At 52.4% G+C, this 23,173-nt stretch overlaps 8 protein-coding genes across 8 annotated transcripts; 6 read left to right on the forward strand and 2 right to left on the reverse strand.

The window, feature by feature from the left end:
* Nucleotides 1-133: 133 nt before the first annotated feature.
* ACET3X_009353 (uncharacterized protein) lies at nt 134-2,533 on the forward strand (the record flags this gene model as incomplete). Its single annotated transcript, XM_069455538.1, has 3 exons — nt 134-698; nt 753-883; nt 1,958-2,533. 3 exons carry the CDS (start codon nt 134-136, stop codon nt 2,531-2,533), a joined length of 1,272 nt encoding a protein of 423 aa, XP_069303430.1.
* A 1,316-nt stretch (nt 2,534-3,849) lies between these two features.
* On the forward strand, nt 3,850-5,313 carry ACET3X_009354 (uncharacterized protein; the record flags this gene model as incomplete). Its single annotated transcript, XM_069455539.1, has 2 exons — nt 3,850-3,904; nt 3,974-5,313. The coding sequence occupies 2 exons, from the start codon at nt 3,850-3,852 to the stop codon at nt 5,311-5,313; spliced, it is 1,395 nt and encodes a 464-aa protein (XP_069303431.1).
* Nucleotides 5,314-5,623: 310 nt separating this feature from the next.
* On the forward strand, nt 5,624-6,552 carry ACET3X_009355 (uncharacterized protein; the record flags this gene model as incomplete). The annotated part of the gene is made up of 2 exons (XM_069455540.1): nt 5,624-5,916; nt 5,982-6,552. 2 exons carry the CDS (start codon nt 5,624-5,626, stop codon nt 6,550-6,552), a joined length of 864 nt encoding a protein of 287 aa, XP_069303432.1.
* Nucleotides 6,553-8,804: 2,252 nt separating this feature from the next.
* On the forward strand, nt 8,805-11,359 carry ACET3X_009356 (uncharacterized protein; the record flags this gene model as incomplete). Its single annotated transcript, XM_069455541.1, has 3 exons — nt 8,805-8,916; nt 8,970-10,774; nt 10,826-11,359. 3 exons carry the CDS (start codon nt 8,805-8,807, stop codon nt 11,357-11,359), a joined length of 2,451 nt encoding a protein of 816 aa, XP_069303433.1.
* A 219-nt stretch (nt 11,360-11,578) lies between these two features.
* ACET3X_009357 (uncharacterized protein) lies at nt 11,579-13,246 on the reverse strand (the record flags this gene model as incomplete). The annotated part of the gene is made up of 1 exon (XM_069455542.1): nt 11,579-13,246. One exon carries the CDS (start codon nt 13,244-13,246, stop codon nt 11,579-11,581), a length of 1,668 nt encoding a protein of 555 aa, XP_069303434.1.
* Nucleotides 13,247-14,180: 934 nt separating this feature from the next.
* ACET3X_009358 (uncharacterized protein) lies at nt 14,181-15,407 on the forward strand (the record flags this gene model as incomplete). Its single annotated transcript, XM_069455543.1, has 3 exons — nt 14,181-14,657; nt 14,711-14,986; nt 15,048-15,407. The coding sequence occupies 3 exons, from the start codon at nt 14,181-14,183 to the stop codon at nt 15,405-15,407; spliced, it is 1,113 nt and encodes a 370-aa protein (XP_069303435.1).
* A 424-nt stretch (nt 15,408-15,831) lies between these two features.
* ACET3X_009359 (uncharacterized protein) lies at nt 15,832-17,343 on the reverse strand (the record flags this gene model as incomplete). The annotated part of the gene is made up of 4 exons (XM_069455544.1): nt 15,832-16,218; nt 16,269-16,797; nt 16,852-17,009; nt 17,062-17,343. 4 exons carry the CDS (start codon nt 17,341-17,343, stop codon nt 15,832-15,834), a joined length of 1,356 nt encoding a protein of 451 aa, XP_069303436.1.
* Nucleotides 17,344-18,571: 1,228 nt separating this feature from the next.
* ACET3X_009360 (uncharacterized protein) lies at nt 18,572-22,954 on the forward strand (the record flags this gene model as incomplete). Its single annotated transcript, XM_069455546.1, has 4 exons — nt 18,572-18,739; nt 18,792-18,953; nt 19,001-22,634; nt 22,695-22,954. 4 exons carry the CDS (start codon nt 18,572-18,574, stop codon nt 22,952-22,954), a joined length of 4,224 nt encoding a protein of 1,407 aa, XP_069303437.1.
* Nucleotides 22,955-23,173: the final 219 nt, after the last annotated feature.

Below are 23,173 nucleotides of genomic sequence, written 5' to 3' on the forward strand. Positions count from 1 at the left end.
GTCGTGGTTTCTTTGGGCGGCAACAGGTGGCAGTCCTACTGGATTCGTCCTTTTTTCGTTCATCGCAAATGGTAAATCATGGCATGAAGTCTTTCGGATCATGTTTCTCATCTGCTTGAGCTTCTGGGTTGTTATGGTCATTGCACTATATAGTCTTGGAGAGACTAGACATAGTGTCATTCTCTTACGAAGAGCGAGAGCTTTGCGCCTGCGGACAGGGGATGAAGAGCTGGAAGTGCCGAATGAGATGAAGCAGCGAGGACCAAAGCAGTTGTTCGGCACAGCGCTCGCACGTCCTTTCCGCTTCTTAGGATCTGAAGCTATCGTGCAATTCGGTGCACTTTACAACGGATTTCTCTACGGCCTGAGCTTCCTCTTCAACGGTGCGTTCCACATGATCTTCGGTCCAAACGGATACGGCTTCGATACCATTGGCGTTGGTATTTCCTTCCTAGGGATAGTTGTGGGGATCACATTTGGCTTGGCCACGAATGTCTTCCAAGAACGGTACTACCAGCGAAAAGTCTCACAGGCTGGCCATCGTGACGTCCCTGAGGCGAGAGTGTACCACGCGAAGCTGGCAGCTATCGTATTACCCGTTTCCCTTTTAGCTTTCGCACTCACCGCAACGCCGAATATACATCCATTCTTTGCAGTGCTCGCCAGCACGTTCTGGGGATGGTCATTCTACACCCTGAGTAAGTCATCCAGGCGCCCCGTATCAATTATATGGCGCTAACAGTTCGATCTAGTCCTTATGACCCTTACTTACACCGAAGACGCATACAAAACGTACTCAGCCTCAGCACTTGCTGGCATTGGACTGATACGTAATCTGGCTGGTGCTGGGTTTCCACTGGTCGGAAGACATCTGTTTCTGAACGTAGGCACGAGGAATGCAAGCCTGGTGCTGATGGCAATTGCAATCTGTTTAGCGCCCATACCGTTCTTTCTTGAAAGAAGAGGCGTGTCATTACGCAAGAGAAGTCCATGGGCGGCCGCGCATGAAGATGAGGACGAAACTGCTTAGGAATAATGCCACTTGTATCACTGGTCATGCGCTGGTAGGCGTATTCTGTCCCATGTCTCGGAAGGTGTTGGTGGCACGTTAGATTTAGGTTTCGGGTTCGAAGGATCTGGCTTTTGTATACTTCGAGTATGGACTACACGTACATGGCTGATCCGGCACCATCCACTGCGGTATGTTCGGTCAGACGAACACGTCTCTTCAACTTCGCATACCCAGGCAACGGGTTTCGGCACCTGATGGATCCCATCTCGTAATGAATGCGCACAGCCCCAACTCTTTCAGAGCAAGCTAATTCATCAGCCACTGGCGAGGCTTGCCCAGCATTTGACCATCCATTTGCCTTGCGCAGCGGCAAGGGAGATGAATGGTCCGATTACTCGCACGTGATCTTCGAGTACTCAGCAAATTAACACACTTATTGGACAAAACAAAGCATGCCGACTACCCTGAACCAGCATAAGAACGTTTCAAACACGACAGAACACACCGTTTCGGATCTGCCCGTGGTTCTAGCGCGTAGGTCGACCAGACGTTGCTAGCCAACCAACGCGTCGCGCAGCCGGTGGGTCGGCGCGTAACGCTAGATCTCGCGCTGTCAACTACCCGCCTACCCACTCGAGATATTCTTAGAAAACAGCGATGTACATATGAGGCTCTGCTTTCTGCGATGATGATGCAGTATTCTTCAGCCTCAAACACTGTTCTTTCCTTCCGTCGATTCCATTCAATTCTTTTCGTTTGAGTGTGTTCCGTGAACAACTCAGTGTTTCATTCACAAGTCCACTTGCTTCTTTCCTTCAGTCAAGTCTCAGCATAGCGACGGAGTTTTCCTATCGAATTTCAAGTTTTCTCATTTCTCATCTTGAGAGCATTTGGAACAGCGCGCAAGTCGTGTCTATTACCCACGACAAACCAAGCTACGACTAGGTCACCGCTTCGTTAAGGGCAGATTCCAAGAATCCCTCAGCTCCGTCTCGAACAATCTCAATTCTACAACTACGCGCGAAAAGATCAAGTATCATCGCAACAATGTCCTGCCAACCTTTCACCTCGGTCCCTCAACCACCCACCACACTCCCCTCCTGCGCCGTTCCTGTCGGTGGCTCCAACTCCTCGATCCTAGACGCATGCTGCAACGGCCACATCAATGCCATCGCCACATACTCCGCTCCCGACACAACTACATCATCGCCATCAGCATCGTCAACACCGGTCATTGTTAACTCCGAAGACAACGACGGCTGCTTCCAGTACTGCATCACCGACTCTCCAGATATCGTCCAGAGCTGCTTAGCACAGAAAATGGAAGAATACGAGAAGGACAGCGCGAGTGGCATGGCTATCTTTGGCTGCTTCAACGCAGACAAGGCGGTTGGTGCGAAGAGGAACGACGAAGAGGGAGGATATGCTAGTGCTGGTATGAGCATCAATGGAAGCAAGAGTTGGATGGTCTCAGCTTTGCTCATTCTGAGTGTTATCGGTGCTGTTGTGGGAGGACTGTGAGCTGCGATAGCAGTCTCAGGACTTATTGAGAGTACCAGGGAGCGATTTGCATGATTGAGTCATATACCACGGTTGTTCCGTCTAGCATTTTCTGGCGTTGACGCCATATCTAATGAATAATGACAATTTTCACAACTGAATCTCCGAAATGCCCCAAAACTAAAGGAGCACCGAGATCTACCGAGCAATAGTTCAAACAGCTTCGTCGTACTTCCAGAAGACACAGGGAGGATATGTCCACGCCTCACTCTCACCACGCACTTCGAGAACATTGTGTAGTAACTTCACTCTCGCAGTTCCAGTCACCATGATCCTTATGGTATCACATGGTAACTGGGACTGATATTAGTTATTTCTCAATCGCTCCCACCTGATATTGGCTCAGACATTTCACAAGCCTCTCAACCATAAGCCCACGATGTCAGTGCCAGACCAACCCCAGATTGTCAGATATCGTCAGCAAAGGTTTGCGCACCCGACGCCTCATCGAGTGCCGATGCCCATCATCGTACGAAACCTAGAAGTCAAGGCAGAACGAGAGGCATCTGCCGTCGAAGTTCCCAAGCGAAGTGACAGCGTGATATCACCACCAGCATCCGATTCTCCAGACTCTGAGCTCTTCGAGCCTCCTCTTGGGACCGAGTTACGCGTTGCTCTGCAGCCATCCAAACACACTCAGGGCCACTTGTATACCTTAAGCTTGTTAGAAGCTGGGTTGCGTTGGAACCCTCTTGGCAAAAAGCCAGCCTGGCGTCGCTTCTTTTACTGAACCTTCTTCATGTTGCTCCATGGTACACTCATCCCACCCATGGTACGGCTATGACCCATAGACGACGAGCGACTCAATATTACCGCATCACCATCGCCACCATAGCCCAAGAACCATATATGATCCATATATGGCTCAAGAACCACCAGTCATGTTGCTCTGGTCCAAGCTTTTGCTAAAATTTGAAGTGCAAAGTAGTACCGTGTATCTATTTCCTCTGGAGGTATTCGCGATAGCGTTTGTTCGATGTTCTAGAGGTTTTCGTCTCGTTCGTGCCAACAAAGAACGAACGAACGTGTTACTTGAAAATTGAGAACATGTTTCAGAGTCAAATCATCCCTCAATCGAGAATGAACAGTTGCGCGTACGGGATGCTGGTGATGAGTCTGTGGCTGAGGGGTAGACGATGTGGGGACAAGGGAAAGCTCCCCGCGACGTTTAGCGCTATCGCACCCCTGCCGCCGATGCGGAGCGTCATATCTTTTTCTTGAACGCGCAAACAGTCACAGCCCAATTACACAAACCTTGTACTCTTCACATACTCAAGATGGCTTCGGAAAAGAAAGTAGCAGAGAACATGCTCTGGGGAGGTCGTTTCACAGGTTGGTGCAACCAATGGCTTGATTGAGCGTGTCAAGACTGGCGATGACTGGATACTAAGACGCGTACAGAGGGCCTTGACCCGGTCATGGAGCAGTACAATGCTTCTCTACCGTACGACCGTCTGTTCTACGCCGAAGACATTGCCGGTTCAATCGCGTTTGCTCGCGCCAACAAGAACAATGGCATCCTGACCGCCGACGAGTTCGCTGCCATCGAGAAGGGCATGGCACAGATCAAGGAGGAGTGGGCGTCAAACTCCTTCGAGGTCAAGGCCAACGATGAAGACATTCACACCGCCAACGAGCGTCGACTCAGCGAGATCATTGGCAAGGACATTGGAGGCAAGCTCCACACAGGGCGTAGCAGGAACGAGCAAGTCGCGACCGACATGCGGCTATGGCTGAGGGAGCAGCTCAGGACACTAGAGGGCTATCTGAAGCTTCTCATAAAGACATCAGTCCAGCGAGCAGAGGCCGAGATTGATATACTCATGCCCGGCTACACACATCTCCAGAAGGCACAGCCGATCCGATGGTCGCATTGGATCCTTTCGCATACCACCGCTTTCGCTTCCGAACTCGAGCGCCTCCGCGAAGTCATCAAGCGCGTCAACCGTTCCCCTCTCGGATGCGGTGCGCTAGCTGGTAACCCCTTCGGCATTGACCGCGATGCCATGGCCAAGGAGCTTGGATTCGAAGGCCTGCTCCCAAACTCGCTCAACGCTGTCGGAGATCGTGATTTCGTCTTCGAAACAATGCAATGGGGGTCAAGCCTCATGCTCAAGATGTCGCGCTGGGCGGAGGATCTGATCATCTACTCGAGTCTGGAGTTTGGTTTTGTGCGACTAGCCGACGCCTATTCTACAGGAAGCTCCCTGATGCCACAGAAGAAGAACGCAGACTCCCTGGAGCTGATCCGAGGAAAGAGCGGTCGTGCTTTCGGACACATGGCGGGATTGTACGTCACCATCAAGGGTCTACCCACAACCTACAACAAGGACTTGCAGGAGTCTGTTGAGCCTCTCATCGACCACATCAAGACGGTCAGCGACTCCATTCAGATCGCCACTGGTGTCCTTTCAACTCTGAAGGTCCAGGCCGACAAGATGCACGCCGCACTGGCCCCAGAGATGCTGGCTACAGAGTTCGCAGACTACCTAGTCCGAAAGGGTGTACCATTCCGTGAGGGTCACCACATCTCTGGCCGTGTCGTCGCCCTGGCAGAGAATGAGAATGTACCCATGGACAAGTTGAGCCTGGAGCAACTCAAGGGTATCGACTCCCGTTTAGGCGACGATGTGGTTGAATGCTTAGACTATGAGCGCGCGGTAGAGCTGAAGAACGCCACTGGTGGTACAAGCAAGAGTGCTGTCATGGACCAGATCGACATTCTGAAGGCGATGCTCTAGAAGAGCAACATGTTTGAGTAACACCAGGAAATCGGTTTAGACAAAATTTGTCATAATTCCAGATCATGAGATATGAGCAACGATTGTTGTATGACTTGGCACGTTCAATAATGATAGATGCTTGTTGCTAGGGCTGAGCGGCGCGCATGTGCTTACCCCACTTCATCTGTAATATCATGCAGCCCGCGGATCCGCGAAGACGACTAAGCATGTTACGCGGCCTTGAATGCCTCTAAAAGAGTCTCTAACTAGCTTAAAATGAAGTTCTTCGTCTATACGAAACCCGAGAATCACGTCTGTCACCCACAAAATGCAGCCAGACTCACATAGCACCGACGTCGTCGCCAATATCAATTATTTCCCTGCAACAGGCGTACCCATACCCAAATCAGCATGGAAGATGAAATATCTAGACGACAACGATGAATACACTCGCCCCATGCTGATCAGAGATGTACGAAAGGCCGATAAGACTTTCGATCTGGACGTGAACGGCTTCACGTTTGTGACGTTACCACGCAAAGAGAGAGTAGGACGTAACAGCAGCGAAGAAGATGTGAAGCGAGAATACTATCCTGAGCTAGAAGAAATAGCCAAGAAATTGTAATGCCTGCGTCCATGTTTCGGTGAAATTCAAGAGAAGGAAAGCTAACACACGACCGACACAGGACCGGCGCATCCACAGCCCACGTATTCAACCATGTCATCCGCGCACACTCTTCCCCCACAGAAAAAGGCATCCAAGACGCGCAAGGCCGCTGGCAAGACATTCCCTCCGGCCACCCACACGTCGACTACGAAGGCTCCCCGGACGCCCTAGTAGGTACACTCACCGAGCTCTCGTTCCCACCCCACATCGAAGCGCTCTTCACCACCTCCTCACGTTTCTGTTTCCTCGGCGCGTGGCGCCCCTTGAAAACAGTGAAAAAAGATCCTTTGGCCGTGTGCGACGCGACCACCGTTCCCGATAGCGACTACCAGGTCAGACTAAGGGAGTTTAGTCGCACGGGGAATAAAAGTAAGAATTATGTTATGAGTCATGCAGCGAGCGAACAGAAGCATGAGTGGTGGTATATGAGTAACATGCAGCCGTGGGAGATGGTCGTGTTCAAGGGGTTGGACTCGAAGAGGGATGAGTTGGGATGGAGGTGTCCTCACACGGCGTTTAGAATCAATGGGACTGAGGGAGAGGAGCCGAGGGAGAGTATTGAGGCGCGGATTGTGTGTTTCTGGGAATAGGAGTTTGAGCTGCGGTTTCTTGGGTTGGGATAGAGAGTCCAAGTTTCGTTGTATTTCTAGAAATCCGATATCGGAAAGACAGACTGGCTATGATCCGTACGTATTGTATGAACTCGAAAACCTGTATTGTCCTTGGTGAACGGTGTATTGTAGATTACTGCAACGACACCATCGATTCATCACCGAGATGCCTCAGCGTCGACGCAAAGTGCTAAAAGTTCGTCGATGGTCCAAGGCGAACGATATCTGGTCGAGGCATAACGATTGAACGTATGTTGGATATAGACTGCGGCCTCGTCGGTCCTTCGGGCTGCTCCTGTATAGCATGTAGGTTGTGAAGAGAGCGTGGTCTGCGCGTACTACGGCCGTTTCCCTGCGGTGACAGATTGGGCGGACTGCCCGTTATGTGGTCGGGCCGGTTGTCCAACTTCTGGTTTTGTCGTTCGGCGATTCCGTATTTGGGTTGCATACTCATCCTCCAATCTGCTTGAATTTTTACATTTGAGGGCTGGCTGCCGTCTTGAATTGACTTTGCGCGCAGGAGCTCCCACCACATGACCTCTTTTCTCAATGCTACAAATGGGGGTTCGGCGTAGACATCTCGCTTGATGTTGGCCATTCCATATTTGCAGTGCCTTTTGTTGTATTGCTTGATTGCTTTGCCCAGAACTAGTGCGAGCGCCTCATTAGATCTCGTGCCGAGCTGTGCGACAGCTATATCGTCGGAGACGAGTCGGCGTGCCAGTAGCTTTTGACTCTTGTCCATGCCCAGTTTGCCAGGTAATAGGCCACGCCGTCGCGCCCAGAATGATGTCTTGGTGTAGAGTAGTGTCTTGTTATGGTTCCCACTATCGCATCTGTGCGACCGGAAAGCGTACAACTGTTCGAAGACGTAAGCCACATCGATTCCAAGGGTCTGTGCTGGCTGCATTATGAAATCGATGACAATGTTGCGGTCTTCATCTTTTAGCAGACTCTGGGTGTTGTCGACGACTGCTTCGCATGCTTTGTGGACGGCATCGGCATACACGAGGACAACACGCATCTCCTGAAAGGTCAGAAGACTGGTGTTTCGCGTAGAGAGGTTCGCGGTGCACAGATGCGGAGAAGATGCAGCGAGAGCGAAATGGAGCTCGTGAAAATCGATATCATAGCTATATACCAGTATGTCGAGGAGAAGACGAACGAGAACTTTGACCGCATCAGCCCTATCACGAGGAAATTGTAGGCTTGTAGGGTAGCCCACGATTTGGTCTGGCCCGAAGGGATACAACGATGGAGCATTAGGTGAGGTGTCGTTGTTTGAGTTGACCAGGTTGCGCTGAGTGAATCTTTCGTGAGTGTTTTGTGAAGGCGGGGGATTTGGATTGACTGGATTGCGTGAAGTGGCGTGCTGGTAGGTTTGTTGCACAGCGGGAGTCTGACAGCTTGCATTGGAGGTCTGCCTTGTTGACCCTGCATTCAGATCATTCGAATTCTCTTGAGACAGTGCGGGCATCGCAAAAGTCACCCGTAGTAGACTCAATATTATTGAAAATAGTCGAAGGGGCGACACCGGCGCCCACTGAAAATGTCTGTAAAAACGATCGAAAGAAATGAGGAGAGCTCAACAAGCATGCTGAAGGGGCAGCGTGACCCTTGGACCACTATATTACGACAACGAACGTAACCATTGTCAATTTGCGACCTGTAAGGGTCCAAGGAGGTAGTTTTGGTTACCTGACCGACTTGTTTATGGCGGTATGATTGCGCGACCCAACGTTGTGCTGAGTAGATATGGTCATCTGTCCCCTAGGGTCCATGATCGTCCGCGAGTTTGACTTGACTTGGCCATGGAAGTGCAATGCCTAGGGATAATGAACACCTTCCAGGCTCTTTCATCGCGTACGCTGATTGCCGCCGGAACATCCTTTGGCAGAGGAAGCCAAAGGTGTGTTTGTTTTCGTGGCTATGTCAAATTAGAGATGTGCTTTCACCACAAGCCTACATTCCCAGGTGTGGAGAGGTGATGGGCTGTGACGGCGAAGAGTGGTCGAGTAGAGCGAGGAAGGGGATGGGATGCAGGGATGTCGCGCATGACGCCACAGCCGAGGAACCAAAATTATTCCACTTAGGCAGGGTTATCGATAACAGTTCAAAATTATCGCCATCCCACTCTCCACCACGACGCCGTGTAGCGCAGTCTTTGGCACGGAACAGTCAAGGTGGCGTCGATTCCTTTCCGCTTCAAATCAGGTGGCAGCGGCAACAACATGGCTCCCATCGCGGCGCAATCGCACCACCACCGCAGCACCACCAAGAAGGAGAAGAAGGGCTTCAAGTCTCGCCATGCCACCAAAGGCGCGCTCAAGGAGCAGAGCAAGGGTGCGCCCCTCACCACTACCATCAAATGTGGCTTTGCTGACTGTGTTGTGTAGGCAAGGTCAACTCCCTCTCCTTCGAATTCGGCAGCCGCAAGACCCCCCACCAGCAAGTCGTGAGCAAGATCGACCGCCGCAACCGCGCCAAGCAGATGCGCATCAACAAGGACCACGAACACGCAAAGTCGTCCAACGTCTTCGCCGGCAAGGATGGTGCGCCCCGCATCACCGCCCTCATCCCGCTGTGCTCAGACGTCTCTACCGCGGCCGCTGTGCGCAGCCTGAACGCCAGTCTGGACATTGAAGAGGAGATTCCCGAGGCAGGATGGATGCGCACAAGCATCGACCGCTTCAAGCAGAAGGTGCAATACCTCATTGTCAAGAGGGACCTTTTGGCCGCTCTTGACGCCTGCCGTGTCGCCGACTTTGTTGTCTTCATCCTGTCGGCGCATGAAGAGGTCGATGCAGAGGGCGAGCTGATACTGAAGTCGGTCGAAAGCCAGGGTATCTCAAACACTTTCACCGTTGTCCAAGGTCTGGACAAGGTCGAGCCTGCGAAAGCTAGGCCGTCTGTCGTTTCCTCGCTCAAGTCATACATCACCCATTGGCTACCCTCCACCGAGCGCGTCTACTCTCTCGACAACCGACAAGAAGGCGCAAACCTCGTCCGATCGCTATGCACAACCACCACAAAGGGCGTTCGATGGAGAGACCAGAGAAGCTACATGTTCATCGAGGACATTGCCTGGCCTGGTGGCAAGTCAGCTGCCAGCGAGGACGGCACTGGCCATGTTGTCATTACCGGTGTTGTCCGAGGTCTCGGACTGAAAGCCGACAGATTGGTACAGGTCGGAGATTGGGGCGAATTCCAAGTCGACAAGATCGTTGCTGCACCATTGGAGACGAGAAAGAAGAACAAAGAAGAAGAGATGGCTGTTGACACGGAGGGCGACGACACCCTGGAGCGTCCAACCGAAGACCAGGACGATCTGGCAGATCTCGCCCCGGAGGAGACCCTCATGGACGACGTTACCAACTACGCAACGTCCATCGCCCCCTCTGAGCGCAAGGGTGTTCTACTCGATGATCACCACTACTTCTCAGACGAGGAAGAGGAGGTCGCTCCTGCGAAACAGAGGCGGTTGCCAAAGGGTACGAGTAACTACCAGTCTGCATGGTATCTGGACGACATGTCCGACTCTGGTTCTGACCTCGAGGATTTTGACGAAATGGACGTTGAAGACAACCAGAGCCAGCCCGCGCATCCTGCAGACGGCATAGAAGGCATGGATGTTGATGGCAAGGCCATGACAGAGGGTGGACCATCTGAATACCCGCAGTCGGAGATGTTCCTAGATCCATCACCAGAGGACGAGATTGCACAGATTGAAGAGTACCGAAGGTCCAGGAAAACGGAAGAGGACGAAGACCTCGAGTTCCCCGATGAGATTGAGCTGCACCCGAATGTTAACGCGCGAGAGCGTCTCATCCGGTACCGAGGATTGAAGAGTCTGAAGAACAGCCACTGGGAAACAGAAGAGGATCGACCATACGAGCCAGAGGAGTGGCAACGATTACTCGACATTTCTGACTATAAGCGCACAGCAACCAAGTTCATGCGCGAAGCCTGGGCTGGTGGTGTCAAGGCTGGAACTCGGGTCAGCGTGCACATTCGCGGCGTCCCATTACAGTTCCAGGAAATTCAATCACGGCCAATGGCCATGTTCTCGTTGCTCAGGCACGAGCATAAGCGCACAGCTTGCAACTACAGCATCCTGCTCAGCTCCGAGCACGAATCGCCAATCAAGTCAAAGACTGAGATGATTGTGCAGTGCGGACCAAGGAGGATAGTGATTAACCCCGTAAGTCACTATGAACGTGTGCTTTATCACTCAATACTAACAATTTCTCAGCTATTCTCGCATGCTGGAAACACACCAAACAACGTGCACAAGTTCTCTCGCTTCCTCCACCCTGGCCAGTCGGCCATTGCGTCTTTTATTGGCCCTCTGACCTGGGGCAATGTTCCCCTTCTCTACTTCACACGCGACACAGCCTCTCCCGACCATCCTTCCTCACTCCGCTTGATTGCGACAGGCACGTCTCTCCCACCTTCCACAAACCGCATCATCGCCAAGCGCATCATCTTGACTGGCCATCCCTACAAGATTAACAAGCGCGTCGTGACGGTCCGCTACATGTTCTTCAACGATGGCGATGTCAAGTGGTTCAAGAGCTTGCCTCTATGGACGAAGCGTGGAAGGAGCGGTTTCATCAAGGAGAGCCTGGGTACGCATGGATACTTCAAGGCTGCCTTTGACGGCAAGATCAGCCCTATGGACGCTGTCGCTGTCAGTCTCTACAAGAGGGTGTGGCCCAGGAGTGCGAGGGCGTGGAGGGGAGAGCTGGAGCAATCGGATGAACAAGTGCCTGAGCTTGTGGCTTAGGAGAGTACGCATCAATGACTTTTATGATATCATGGGCATTTCAGGCATTTTAGATAGGTAAAATGGGTATGGAGTTTATTGTTCGTTCTCAACATGGTGCCTCAATCAACTCTCAAGGTAGTACCAGATCAGTAATGTAAACGCCGAGAAATGCTGACGAAAATTGTGCTTTTCACCCCAACGCCAGTATGGTATCTTAACAAGCGAGCATGCTAGAACTCACTTCCTAGCAAACCTCTCGAGCGCAGGACCATACTCCTTCTTCAACCTCTCCTTCCTCTCAATCTGCCTCCTCTGCATATTCTTCAACGCCTCTCTCGCCCTCTCCTTCTCCTCATCAACCACATTCTTTGTTCCACTCTTCCTCAGATACCTCCTCAGCGCCGAGTTCCTGCCCTTACCCCTCTTCTTCAGCATATCCACCTTATCCGGTTCCTTCTCTCCTCTCGCCGCCCTAATCTCCCTCTGCCGCTCCTCGTTGGTCGCCAAATCGAGGTTACCGACAAAGTTAGGGTCTAGCGCAATCATCTCGGGCTGGATCTTCTCGAGGAGGGCGTGGACTTCTGTTTCGCGGCGTTGCTTGGAGGTTTCGTACGGGTTGGTGCCCGGTTCGAGGGTATCGGGGTTTGGTTCACCGGAGCCGGGGACGATGATGGAGGAGAAGCCCTTGTCGTGGGATATACCGAGGACGTCTTCGAAGGGACAGAAGCGTACGCGACCGACGTTTAGTCCTTCGCCGCCCCAGCCCATGTACGGCATTATGGGTGGTGTTTGGTCTTGGGCGTTTCGTCGGAAGAGGTCGTCTTTGAAGATGGCGGTTTGCGTGCCGAAGCCGACGGCTGTGAGGTTGCGGTCGGAGATGGAGAGCGTGGTGCCGGGGACGCGGAGCGTTTGTTGGTGCATCTCTTTGAACATGCGGATGTCCCAGACGGACATGCGCCGGTCTTGTGATGTGCTGACCATGTAGGTTCCTGATCTGTCTACCGCAATGCTTCGTACTGGGCCGCGATGTGGGAGGAGTTTGACGAGTGGCGTGGCGCTGTTGGGCGACCACAATGTGACGAGGCCTTTTTGGTGGCCGACGTGTAGGATTGCGTTGTGTGGGTTTTGTGCGAGAGCGGTCGAGGGGCCGAGTTTTGTGTATAGTTGTTGTAGTGACTGTCCGGTCGACACATCGGTATATCGAACGATACCTGCTGTCGATACCGAGGCTAGCAGGAAGTGGTATGGGAGGTATTCGAGGTGTGTGGCTTCGGAATGGTTCTTGAGCTTGTGCATCTCGACGCCGTCGCCAGAGTAGATATAGACGCAGTTCTTCTGCGCCACCGCAAAGTTCTTCTGGTTACTCGTGTGTAGCCATCGCGCGTCTCGTACCGTCTCGTTGAGTTGTAGTTCGCAGCCCAGTTTTCCGTCTCTCCAGTCGAAGGTTGCGACATGGCCTTTTCTGCCCGCAATCAACAAGTCGCGACCATTGCGACTGTACTCGCATACGTCGTACGGCCCGAGACCTTCTAACCGCAGCTCGAAGCTCTTCTTTGCCGTCTCGACACCAACTTCCCGCTTGATCTCATCTTGTCGCACTTTGTATGTCCGTTCCAGCTCGTTTTCGGGTTCCAACAATCCAGGGTTGTTCTCCAGCAGAACTTCGACATTCTTCGCCTCGATCGCTGCCTGCTTGTTCTTCGCCTCGAGCGACTTGATGTTTGATCGCAGCTTCTTGTCCTTGACCGACTTTGGCCGTATGCGATCGCCGCGCCCATATTGCTTTGTGGCTGCCTCGGTAAATTCTTTGATTGCGCGGGTGTCTTCGTCGTCGATGGGCGCTGCGTTTTGCGATTTGCGCCGCGGCTGCGAAGTGCTAGGCTTAGGCCCGCGTTCCATGGCCATGCTTTGTTTAATGGAGCGGTGGTCCTTCTTCTGCAGACAGAGTGTGCGTCGCCTTGTCAATTAGCCTCGTGCCTGTAGAGGTCTCTGAGTGTATGCGCTGAGGTTCTTTGCGCAAAACGTCTTTGGTCGCGATTGCCGAATTATTTCTGCCACTACCTAGGTACTCACCGCTTTGTATTCTTGGCACACTAGTGATGACGGCGCCCTCGCGTCGCTTCCATTTCCACTACTAACCATCCCAAGGGTCTCTTTCAACAGCAAGACGTCGCTCGGATATAACAGTCACACTCGGCCTCTCATAAAACGCGAACCGTGCTATGCGGTTCGCTATGAGCCCCTTCGTCACTGCGTCAACCAATCGTATCTCAACAACCCTCAGCCCGGAAGCAGGCCTCAGCACTATTCCTATTTAGGTGCCCTTCGCGCAGCAAGAGAATGGCGTCTGCAAGCTTGAGGCATTGGCCAAACTCAGCGTTTCCTCATGCAAGCAAACGTCCTATCCACGAATCATACGGCTTATGCAATATTGCGCCTCATCGCTATACCCGACCTGTGTCAAGCGTCTGCTAAGCACATTGGAGACAGGTACAAGCCTCGCCAAGGACTGCTTCAAGTGCTTACAGGAGCTGCAATGGACGCTCTTTACCTTATATGGCATTCTGAGCGGTGGTTGTCAATGCATGGTTTGTATGGCTCAGCCACCAGCAGGAGGGTGGCCTGAAGCGTGGCTACGTTATGCGGATTTACCAGCTGGGCTGAGGTGAAGATTGTACTGTAAGTATATATTGCTCATGTCCCTAGACACAGTTATGTTGCATTCTCTTCATCAGAGCTTTGTTGCAATTTCCGCGGCGTTGCGATTAAAGTAATACATTCGTCCGCATTACTGCTGTATTCTTCCACATCGTATCAAGCGGGATAACATCACGAGATTATGGATACCTTTATTCTGGTAGCAAGAAGCCATCTCGAGCGGCGGAAGAATTCCAAGACATGCCCAATTGAAGACATCCGCGGCCCTGAGATCGTCCCCTTCATCGGCAACCTTACATTCCACCAATTCGCAACAATTCTATCTGGTGCCTGTGCCATCCTCAGCACAATCATCGTCGGTATCCTTATTGCCCTCCATGCCTTCAACTACTCGAATCCCGTACAACAACGTCAAATTATCCGAATCATGCTGCTGGTACCATGGGTGGCGCTGTTCTCTTTCTTAGTCGTCTGGCGAGACGACGCTGGAGAGTACCTAGTCCATTCACTTGACTTCGGCTGTTCAATCGCGCTATCGGCATTCTTGCTGTTCATGTGCGATCTTGTGCTCTCACATCGCGAGGGCTTCGACAACTTGTTCGGAGAAGGAGCGAGTGCCAAAGGCACGCGGAAAGGAAATAGTCCAAATTGGCTGAAGGTGAGTTGGAACTCTGTTGTGAATATAGTTAAATATCAGCTGACACTCTTCAGCGCACTTGGTACGGCGTGCTTCAATTCATACCGACCAGTATCATCATCTGGATCACCACCGTAGCCACCCTTGCTACCGACACTTATTGCAAACAGTCCAACAGCGTACATTTCGCACACCTTTGGCTCACGATTCTGGTCGGGTATACCACTACAGTTGCTATCCTCAACTCCGTCAGGTTCTACAAGATCAATCAGAAGTTGTTACAGAAGCACCGGATCATACTTAAGCTTGTGACATTCAAGGGTATTCTTGGTCTAAACTTCCTCCAGTCGGTAGGTTCTACACTCCTTTGCTTGGTTTAAGGTGTGTACATTATGCTGAAAATACTTCTAGTTCATCATCTCCCTACTCGCGGGCCATGGCAAGCTCAAGCCAACCAAGTACATGACATTCCACGATATCAACACCGGCCTTGCATCGCTCATCCTCTCTTGCGAAATGCCCATTTTCGCAGTACTGCTTCTCTTTGCTTTCTCACCTTTACCGTATAAGCAACAGGGTAGCCCTGCTGCCGGACCGGTGAATGCTGTCGTCGATGCTTTTAACATCTCGGATTTGTTGTCGGCGTTCTATCGGGGACCCATGAGACTGGTGAGAGACCAGCAAAAACAGATCATGCGACAGGACAGTATGAGGGTTGCCATGGTTCCGCCTAGAGGTGGCGAAGAGATGGGAGGACAATCCGCTGTGTGATCTGTCTGGGCATAAGTGGCACAGTGTGGGTGAAAGATGAATATCATCTGTACTTGTTCGGCCTTCTCTCCTGCCTTCGAAGTTATCCGATGATAATTTCCTTTTCCGTGTATGCTTCGTGAGCACAGTCTTTGTGTAGATGATTCTTGGGAGTATACATGCTGTTTCATGTCTCGGCAAGTTAACGATAGTGGCTTGCCAGCCACCTGCAATGAGAATATGGACAGCTGATATTTGATACTAGTCGAATGGCAATAACAACGAGCCTGCTCCTTTCTAACGTGCCATCAAGGCGAAATCCCCCGACTACTGTACTTGATAAACATGGTCCTGACATCCGGCAGAGACCATCCAAAATGCCCATAAAATCTTCTATATACTTGCCCAGATCCGCCTCCTAGCACCGAAAACGAAGTCTGTCCAGCTACTGCACTTCGCTGTTCCACCTTCTGGGCTGAGGTGGTAGCCCGTTGGCTGACGGTCCCCTGCTCCCTGGTCTGCTTCCGGGGCCATCCACAGGCGGCGCAGGTCGCATGGGGAGGTTCATAACGTTGCCGCTGCTCGATGTCCGTGTAGGGTATGAGGGTCGTCGGGGTGCGGGTTCCTGTTCGCCGTTGGCTACTCTCTGTCTGGGGTCGCTGGAGTCGCGCTTGTGGGGAGGGGATCGCTCGCGGAGCTTCTCTTTGATGGTCGCTGCGGGTGCGGCAGGGGCGAGGTGTGATTTGCGCTTGTTGTGCTCGATCATGGATACGGCCCACGCCTCCAGGTCGACGGGTGTGCGCTTTGCGGCTTGGAGGAAGGCGTCATGGTCCTGCTATGGTCAGTATCTATACGTTCTAAACATGGTGCCGTAGAACTTACGTATAGTTCCTTGGGAGTTGGTCGCTCTGCTGGATCCTTCATCAAGCACTTCGCAATCATATCCTCGAGAATTGACGGGAAAGCATCGCTCTTTGGTAGCTTTGGTGAAGGTTCCAAGACGATTTGCTGCAGAAGATCCAGGATACCCTGTGGGCCTCCAGCTTCGTCGTCGTCGCCGCTTCCAGCGAAGGGGAACTTTCCAATAGCCAACTCCATCAGCGTAAGACCAACACTCCACACATCCGACTTGACGGTGTAGGGAGACCCTTGTATCCGCTCCGGCGCCATGTATGTGCCTGTTCCTACGAATGTTTCGGCGATAGATCCCTCCAGCTCACTTGAGACACCAAAGTCGCACAGCTTGATGTTTCCCTTTGAGTTTACGAGGATGTTTGAAGGCTTGAGATCGCGATGCATGATACGGTGGGCGCTGTAGAGGTAGGCGAGACCCCCGAGCACTGCCTCTGAGATCTTTCCGAGCACGTCGACGCGGACGGGTCCAAATGTTCGCGAGACCCAATCGAGTGATCTGGTGCAACAGTTAGCAAACTCCCGCATATCGCGCACACCACCCTGAACCTACCCCACGTCCATGTACTCCATGCACATTATCACATCTCCGGAAGAATTTTGGAAGGCACCGTAAAAGTCGACAATGTAGTCCGAGTTGCAGTCGTGCATGATTCGGAGCTCTCGCACGATTCGTTTCCGTACTTCGTTCTTCGCTTCGACATGTATGACCTGTCCCTATCAGTCTTCTCTCTCGTATGTGCCCGAGTGGCCTGCTACTAACCTTCCTCGCCATTATGACCTTGGTAGCAGCGTGCTGCACTTTGCTGACCGTTCCTCCGTTTCCATGTCCTAGTTCTCGCAGCACTATCAGATCCTCGGCCTTTAGATCTAGCTGGAACTCAACACCAATCTCAAGGGTATCCTGCTTCTCGTCGTTGGCTCTGGCGCCGGGTATTTGGGCATCACCGGCGGAAGGCGCGGGCTTGGGCGGGGGAGCGCTGAGTGCAAGGCCCTTGACGTTCTTCCTCTTCATCGTCTTCTGCTTGAAGGACGACTCGGCCATGTTGGAGGTATGCGCCGGGCGCTGTGGTGGTGCAGGTGAAGGTGACGGGGTGCAGCGACTGCAAGGGAAGGGCTATGTCGTCAGAGACAAGCAGCCCAGGTGAAGAGGAGGGTGTATGCTGGCTGTGGTTTCGAGTTTGCCGCCCGACGCTGTGTCGACGATGGTACGCCAATCAGGGAGACAGCCCAAAGGAGGACAGCGTCTATTGGTTTGTCCTTTTTCGGGCGCCTGGCGAGTGAATGTGTGCGGGCGAGAGGATGCGGCGACCGATTGGAAAGTCGGACGTCAGGTATAAAGGAGAATGTCTCGGGCGCTGTTGACAGCAAACCAAGTCAGGAGAGGTCGTCGTCGTGTCAGTGTCCAGAGCTAGGTAGTGGGGCGCGCGCTGGTGGGGTTCCAAGCACGCAGCGTCTAACGTCTATAAACCGAGTCTGCAGGGCTGCGGGTAGTGCAGAGGATATAGCATGCGACTTTGCTTTCAACAAAAAGAAGGCTGTCGCACGTATGGGTTCTGCAAGGACTGCATCTTTGATAAGTACATACACATTACACGAGGCCTTGTTCAGGAGGTTTCAGACTCGCATGGTTCCTCATCGTCATGCTTCACCTGCTTCTAGCGCAGAACTTCAAGGCGCGTATCGTGAATACCCGCATGTGCCTGGCGCCACAGACGAGTCGTATGTACAGGGTGCGAATATATCCACGACGTTTGCTTGCAGGATATACAACGCGCATTCGTTCGCTTACCAGTACTACTCGGAAGCATAAACGCAATAGCAAGTTGGTGTGTTGCATTGGGACTCGGAGTCGATGCTGAAGCGCCTAGTACATTGGAGCTCATCCTTCTCAAACCCTACCCGAGTACATGACTAGATGCACGTAAGGAATGGGACTAGCCAAGTCCACGTGTTTGATGACCGCAGCGGGAGCATGCTGTACCAAGTTGGGCATGGTCAACTTTGCTGATGGTATTCCGTCTAGCGCGAATCACAGTCTCACGTGACCAGCGTCAGTGCGGCCGAAAGTTAACGCGGCCGATGGGTGCGCGAACCTTTGAGAGTCGACGTCTGTCCTCCTTCTCTCCTTTACCTCCATTGCGCCCGAATCTGCCTCTCGCTGAATCGCCGGCGCACGACATCCACTCTACCGCCAAGAGCTCGCCGAAATCGTCCATCGCGCTTTCGAGAAAGTACCATCAACTTACGCGTTCTCCTTGTCACAAGCCACCATGGCGGATTTCTTCGACACAATTGCCGACGTAGGCAGCGACGAAGAGGAGGATGAGGACTTCGATGGCGAGGCCGGTGAAGCCAGACCGAAGAAGATAAGTGAGGCCAACGGCATCGACGACTCCAGCGAGGAGGAGGACGACGATGATGAAGATCGACTGCGACAGGCAAGCATGCCCATATTGACTTGGGCCCAGGAAAATGCTAACCATTCCCTAGGAAGGCGAAGGCTTCATCGCAGACGAAGACGAAGAAGACGAAATCGCGGAGCGCAAACGCCGGCGCAGAAAGAGGAAGAAGAACCGTGAAGAGGAGGAAGCTCTAGACGACGAGGATCTGGACCTGATCGGTGTCGAGGTGGAACGTCCGGCGGAAGAACAGGTAAGACATGCCATGTTAAAGTGTCGACGTAGCTAACATTGAGGAAGTCGAGGTTCAAGCGTCTCAAACGTGGTCACAAAGAGCGCGTAAAGTCTCGAGGTGTCGATGACATCTTCTCCGATGACGAAGTAAACGAAGACTACGACGAGCCCCGCGCGCGCCTAGGCGACGAGTTTGATGACTTCATCGAGGACGACAAGTTTGAAGACGAGATCGAAGACGACCGCGACGTCACGCAACCAGGCATAAACTTGATCACAAAGGGACTGCAAGCTGCTGGTCTGGACGAAGGCGCTGAGGAAGACTACAGGGCTGCCTTCGGCGATGGCACAGATTACGACTGGGCGTTGGAGATGCAAGAGGCGGAAGAGGATGAGCAGGCTGGCGAAGGCCGTGAACTTCAACTCAAAGATGTTTTTGAGCCATCGCAACTGCAGGAGCGCATGCTTACGGATGAAGACAATATCATCCGCGAGACTGACATTCCCGAGCGACTGCAACTAGCCCGAAGGTCTTTCAAGGAGATCGAGCTCACACCAGAGGACATGCAAGCACGCTTGACCGAAGAGGCCACCTGGATCAGCAACATGCTGTGGCCGAAGAAGGGTCTTCCGCGCTACTTCTTGCAACCCTTCGAGAAAGCTGTCCGCAAGGTCCTTGAGTTCATCAATCTTGAGGACTACGAAGTCCCCTTCATCTTCAACCATCGGAAAGACTACCTCATTCATGCACCGAGTGACAATGACGATTACGACGATATCGATAACCCGCCGCCTATGGATGCACGACCAGAGCGCCTGCTTAACCAAGCTGATTTGTGGGAAGTCTTTGAGTTTGATCTCAAGTTCAGGGCTTTTGCTGAGAAGCGTGACGCCCTCAAGCAGAACTACGAGAACCTCAAGAGCGTGTACTCTGACATTATCGATACCGAGATCGAGGAACTGACGTCTAGGGCCATCACCATCGAAGAGATTCAGGAATTACAGGATTATCTGCACTACAAGTATTCGCAAGAGATCAACGAAGTCCGACAAGAGATGAATGGGACACAGAAGCGTGCCAACAACGCGCGGAGCTTCTTCGACAAGTTGCGCGTTGGCAAGGCGAATCAGTTCGTCAAGGCTATTGGCATCACAGCAGAGGACTTCGCAAAGAGGGTCGACGGGTCGAGCCGAGGCGCGTATACTATCGAGGATCCGCCATACAAGGTCGAGGAGCTCGCCGACCAAATGGCCGAGGCTCCAGAGACTGGCGCTACCCTTCTCAGGTCCACCAAACTTCTGTTTGTTGAAGATCTGAAGATGTGCTCGCGTCTGCGTCGATACTTGCGCCAAAGCTTCTACCAGAATGCTCAGATCGACTGCATTCGTACCGACAAGGGTATGCGCAAGATCACCGAAGATCACCCCTACTACGAGTTCAAATACCTCCGCGGCGTGACATTTTCGGATCTCCAAGGTCGACCGGATCTTTTCTTGAAGATGTTGAAAGCTGAGGCGGAGGGTCTCGTTCGGGTCAAGATCTCCATGGGCAACTACAGCACGTTCAAGGCAAGACTTGAAGAGAAGATTATTTCCGATGGTGTCAGCGACATCTCCGACACTTGGAACAATTTCCGGAAAGAACTGCTCAGTGTTGCTCTAGACAAGCTACAGGATCTCATCGCGAACGGTGTCAAGGAAACTCTGCGCGCTCGCTGCGAAGATGAGCTTGCCGCATCAGCCAGAGAGAACTACTACAACAAGCTTGACCAGGCACCTTACAAGCTGAAGAGCGCACCTCTTGGATCGGTACCCAACGTCCTCTGTCTGACCAACGGCAAGGGTCAACGTGGAGATGCAGTCATGTGGGCTTACGTCGAGAACGACGGACGGGTTCTTGAGCACGGCCGCTTAGTCGAGATGCGACTTGGGAATGCAGAGCGTGGTATTCCTGAAGGCCAAGACATTGAGAAGCTGGTAGATGTAATACAGCGTCGCCGCCCAGACGTCATCGGTGTCAGTGGCTTCGCTGTGGAGACACGTAAGCTGTACAAGGACATACAGGAGATTATCAGTCAGCGAGGTCTGACAGGTCCGGCCTACGAGGATGAAGACACTGGTGAAGAGAAGTACGAGTCGTTGGAAGTCATTATGGTCAACGATGAGGTCGCTCGTCTTTACCACACAAGTGCCCGGGCTGCCGCTGAGTTCCCCAAATATCCCGCACTAACGAGGTATTGCGTTGCTCTTGGCCGATATCTGCAGAACCCATTGGCGGAATACGCATCGCTCGGCAAAGACATCGTTTCGATACCCTTCATCCCGAACCAAACCTTGATTCCACAGGAGAAACTCCTCGACCGACTGGAAACCGCCATGGTAGACATGGTCAATCTTGTGGGTATCGACTTACCGGAGACCTACGACGACAAGTACCTATCGAAGTTGATACCTTACGTGTGCGGTCTGGGACCTCGCAAAGCCGATCGGTTGATCAAAGCCATCCAGGCGAACAGTGACGAGATCCTGTCGCGGTTCGACCTACTTGGCGTATCTGAGTCCCGCGACCTTAAGGCGGCTATGGGCCCCAAGGTGTTCCAAAATTGCGCCAGTTTCTTGTATATTCCTTATGACTCAACAGAGGAGTCGTCCGACTACCTGGACTACACTCGTGTACATCCAGAAGATTACGATCTTGCCAGGAAAATGGTTGCCGATGCCCTTAACATGGACGAGGAAGATGTCAAGGCTGAGACCGACGAGGGTGGCCCCAGTGCTGTCGTCAGAAAGATGGTCCGGGAGGAGACTACCGATCTAGTCAACGACCTAGCACTTGAAGACTACGCAAATGAAATCGAGAAGAATTTCGGACAGCGTAAGCGCGCGACGCTCGAGACGATTCGTGCTGAGCTCGACAATCCTTACGAGGAAATCCGGCAGATCTTCGCTCTCTTGTCCGGCAGCGAGATGTTCACAATGTTGACTGGTGAGACGGAGGAGACACTCTACGAGGGTATGGTTGTACCTGTTACTATCAGGCGCACCTTCCCAGACCACATTGAAGTCAAACTCGAATGTGGTATCGAAGGTGGTGTCTCCGAGTCGGAGTTCCCAGAGGGTGTTGGCAGTGGAGGACAAGAGCCTCGCCATGTCTACCAGACCAACCAGATTGTACGCGCGCGTATCGTCTACCTCAACCGCAAAGCTCTCACCGCCCAATTGTCGCTTCGAGATGATCTCATCCGACAGCCAGAGAAGAAGCCCTACAATCGTGCAGCTGGCGAGTGGGATGAAGCACAAGAAGCTCTCGACAAGAAGGCTGCCGAGAAGGAGAAGGAAGTTGCGTCTGGCCGACCGAACCGTGTCGTCAATCACCCACTTTTCTTTTCCTTCAACACCATGCAAGCTGAGGAGTACCTGGGCGGAAAGGAGACTGGCGACCTGGTCATTCGTCCATCATCCAAGGGTTTCGATCATCTTGTCGTCACATGGAAAGTATCCAACAACTCGTACCAACATCTCGACGTTCTCGAAATGAACAAGCCCAACCAATTCTCGCTGGGAAAGCAGCTCAAGATCGGAAAGCATACATACTCCGATCTCGACGAGTTGATTGTCAACCACGTCGAGGCAATGGCACGCAAGGTCACAGAAATCACACGAGACGACAAATTCCAACCTGGTACACGAGAAGATACTGGTAAGTTCTTTACATCCCATACCTCACCGAATACGCAAACAAAAGCTAACCTCGACGCAGAAAAATGGCTAGAGGTCTACTGTGAAGCCAACGCTTCACGCTCCATGTACGCCTTCTGCAGCATGCCCAAGTACCCTGGTCACTTCTGGATCTGCTTCCAGATGAGCGCCAAGGGACCCAAGGGTGCATGGCCCATCAAGGTTGTGCCCAACGCGTTTGAGCTACACAAGAACGTCTATCCGGACATGGTAGCACTCAAGAATGGCTTCAAGATGCTAATCACCACTGCGGCTAGCAAGAATCAGCCTCCTAGGCGTTGAGCAAACGTAGCATGAATACGTGGTCTAGTTCGAGTTTACGCTTGGTTCTGGAGGGCTTCTGAGTCGTGTATTGTTAGGCTCATTTCATTACTCTTTCCATTTTCTCCATCATCTTTGCAAAGTCATCCTGAGATGCATCATAGCCTGTATTGAGGGCCAACCAAAAGATTACTCATACTAGGGCGCTTGGGTTTGGAATCCTGTTCTCAACGAACATCA

The sequence above is a fragment of the Alternaria dauci genome, chromosome 9 (genome assembly GCF_042100115.1).
Source record: "Alternaria dauci strain A2016 chromosome 9, whole genome shotgun sequence".
NCBI classification, from domain to species: Eukaryota; Fungi; Ascomycota; class Dothideomycetes; order Pleosporales; family Pleosporaceae; genus Alternaria; species Alternaria dauci.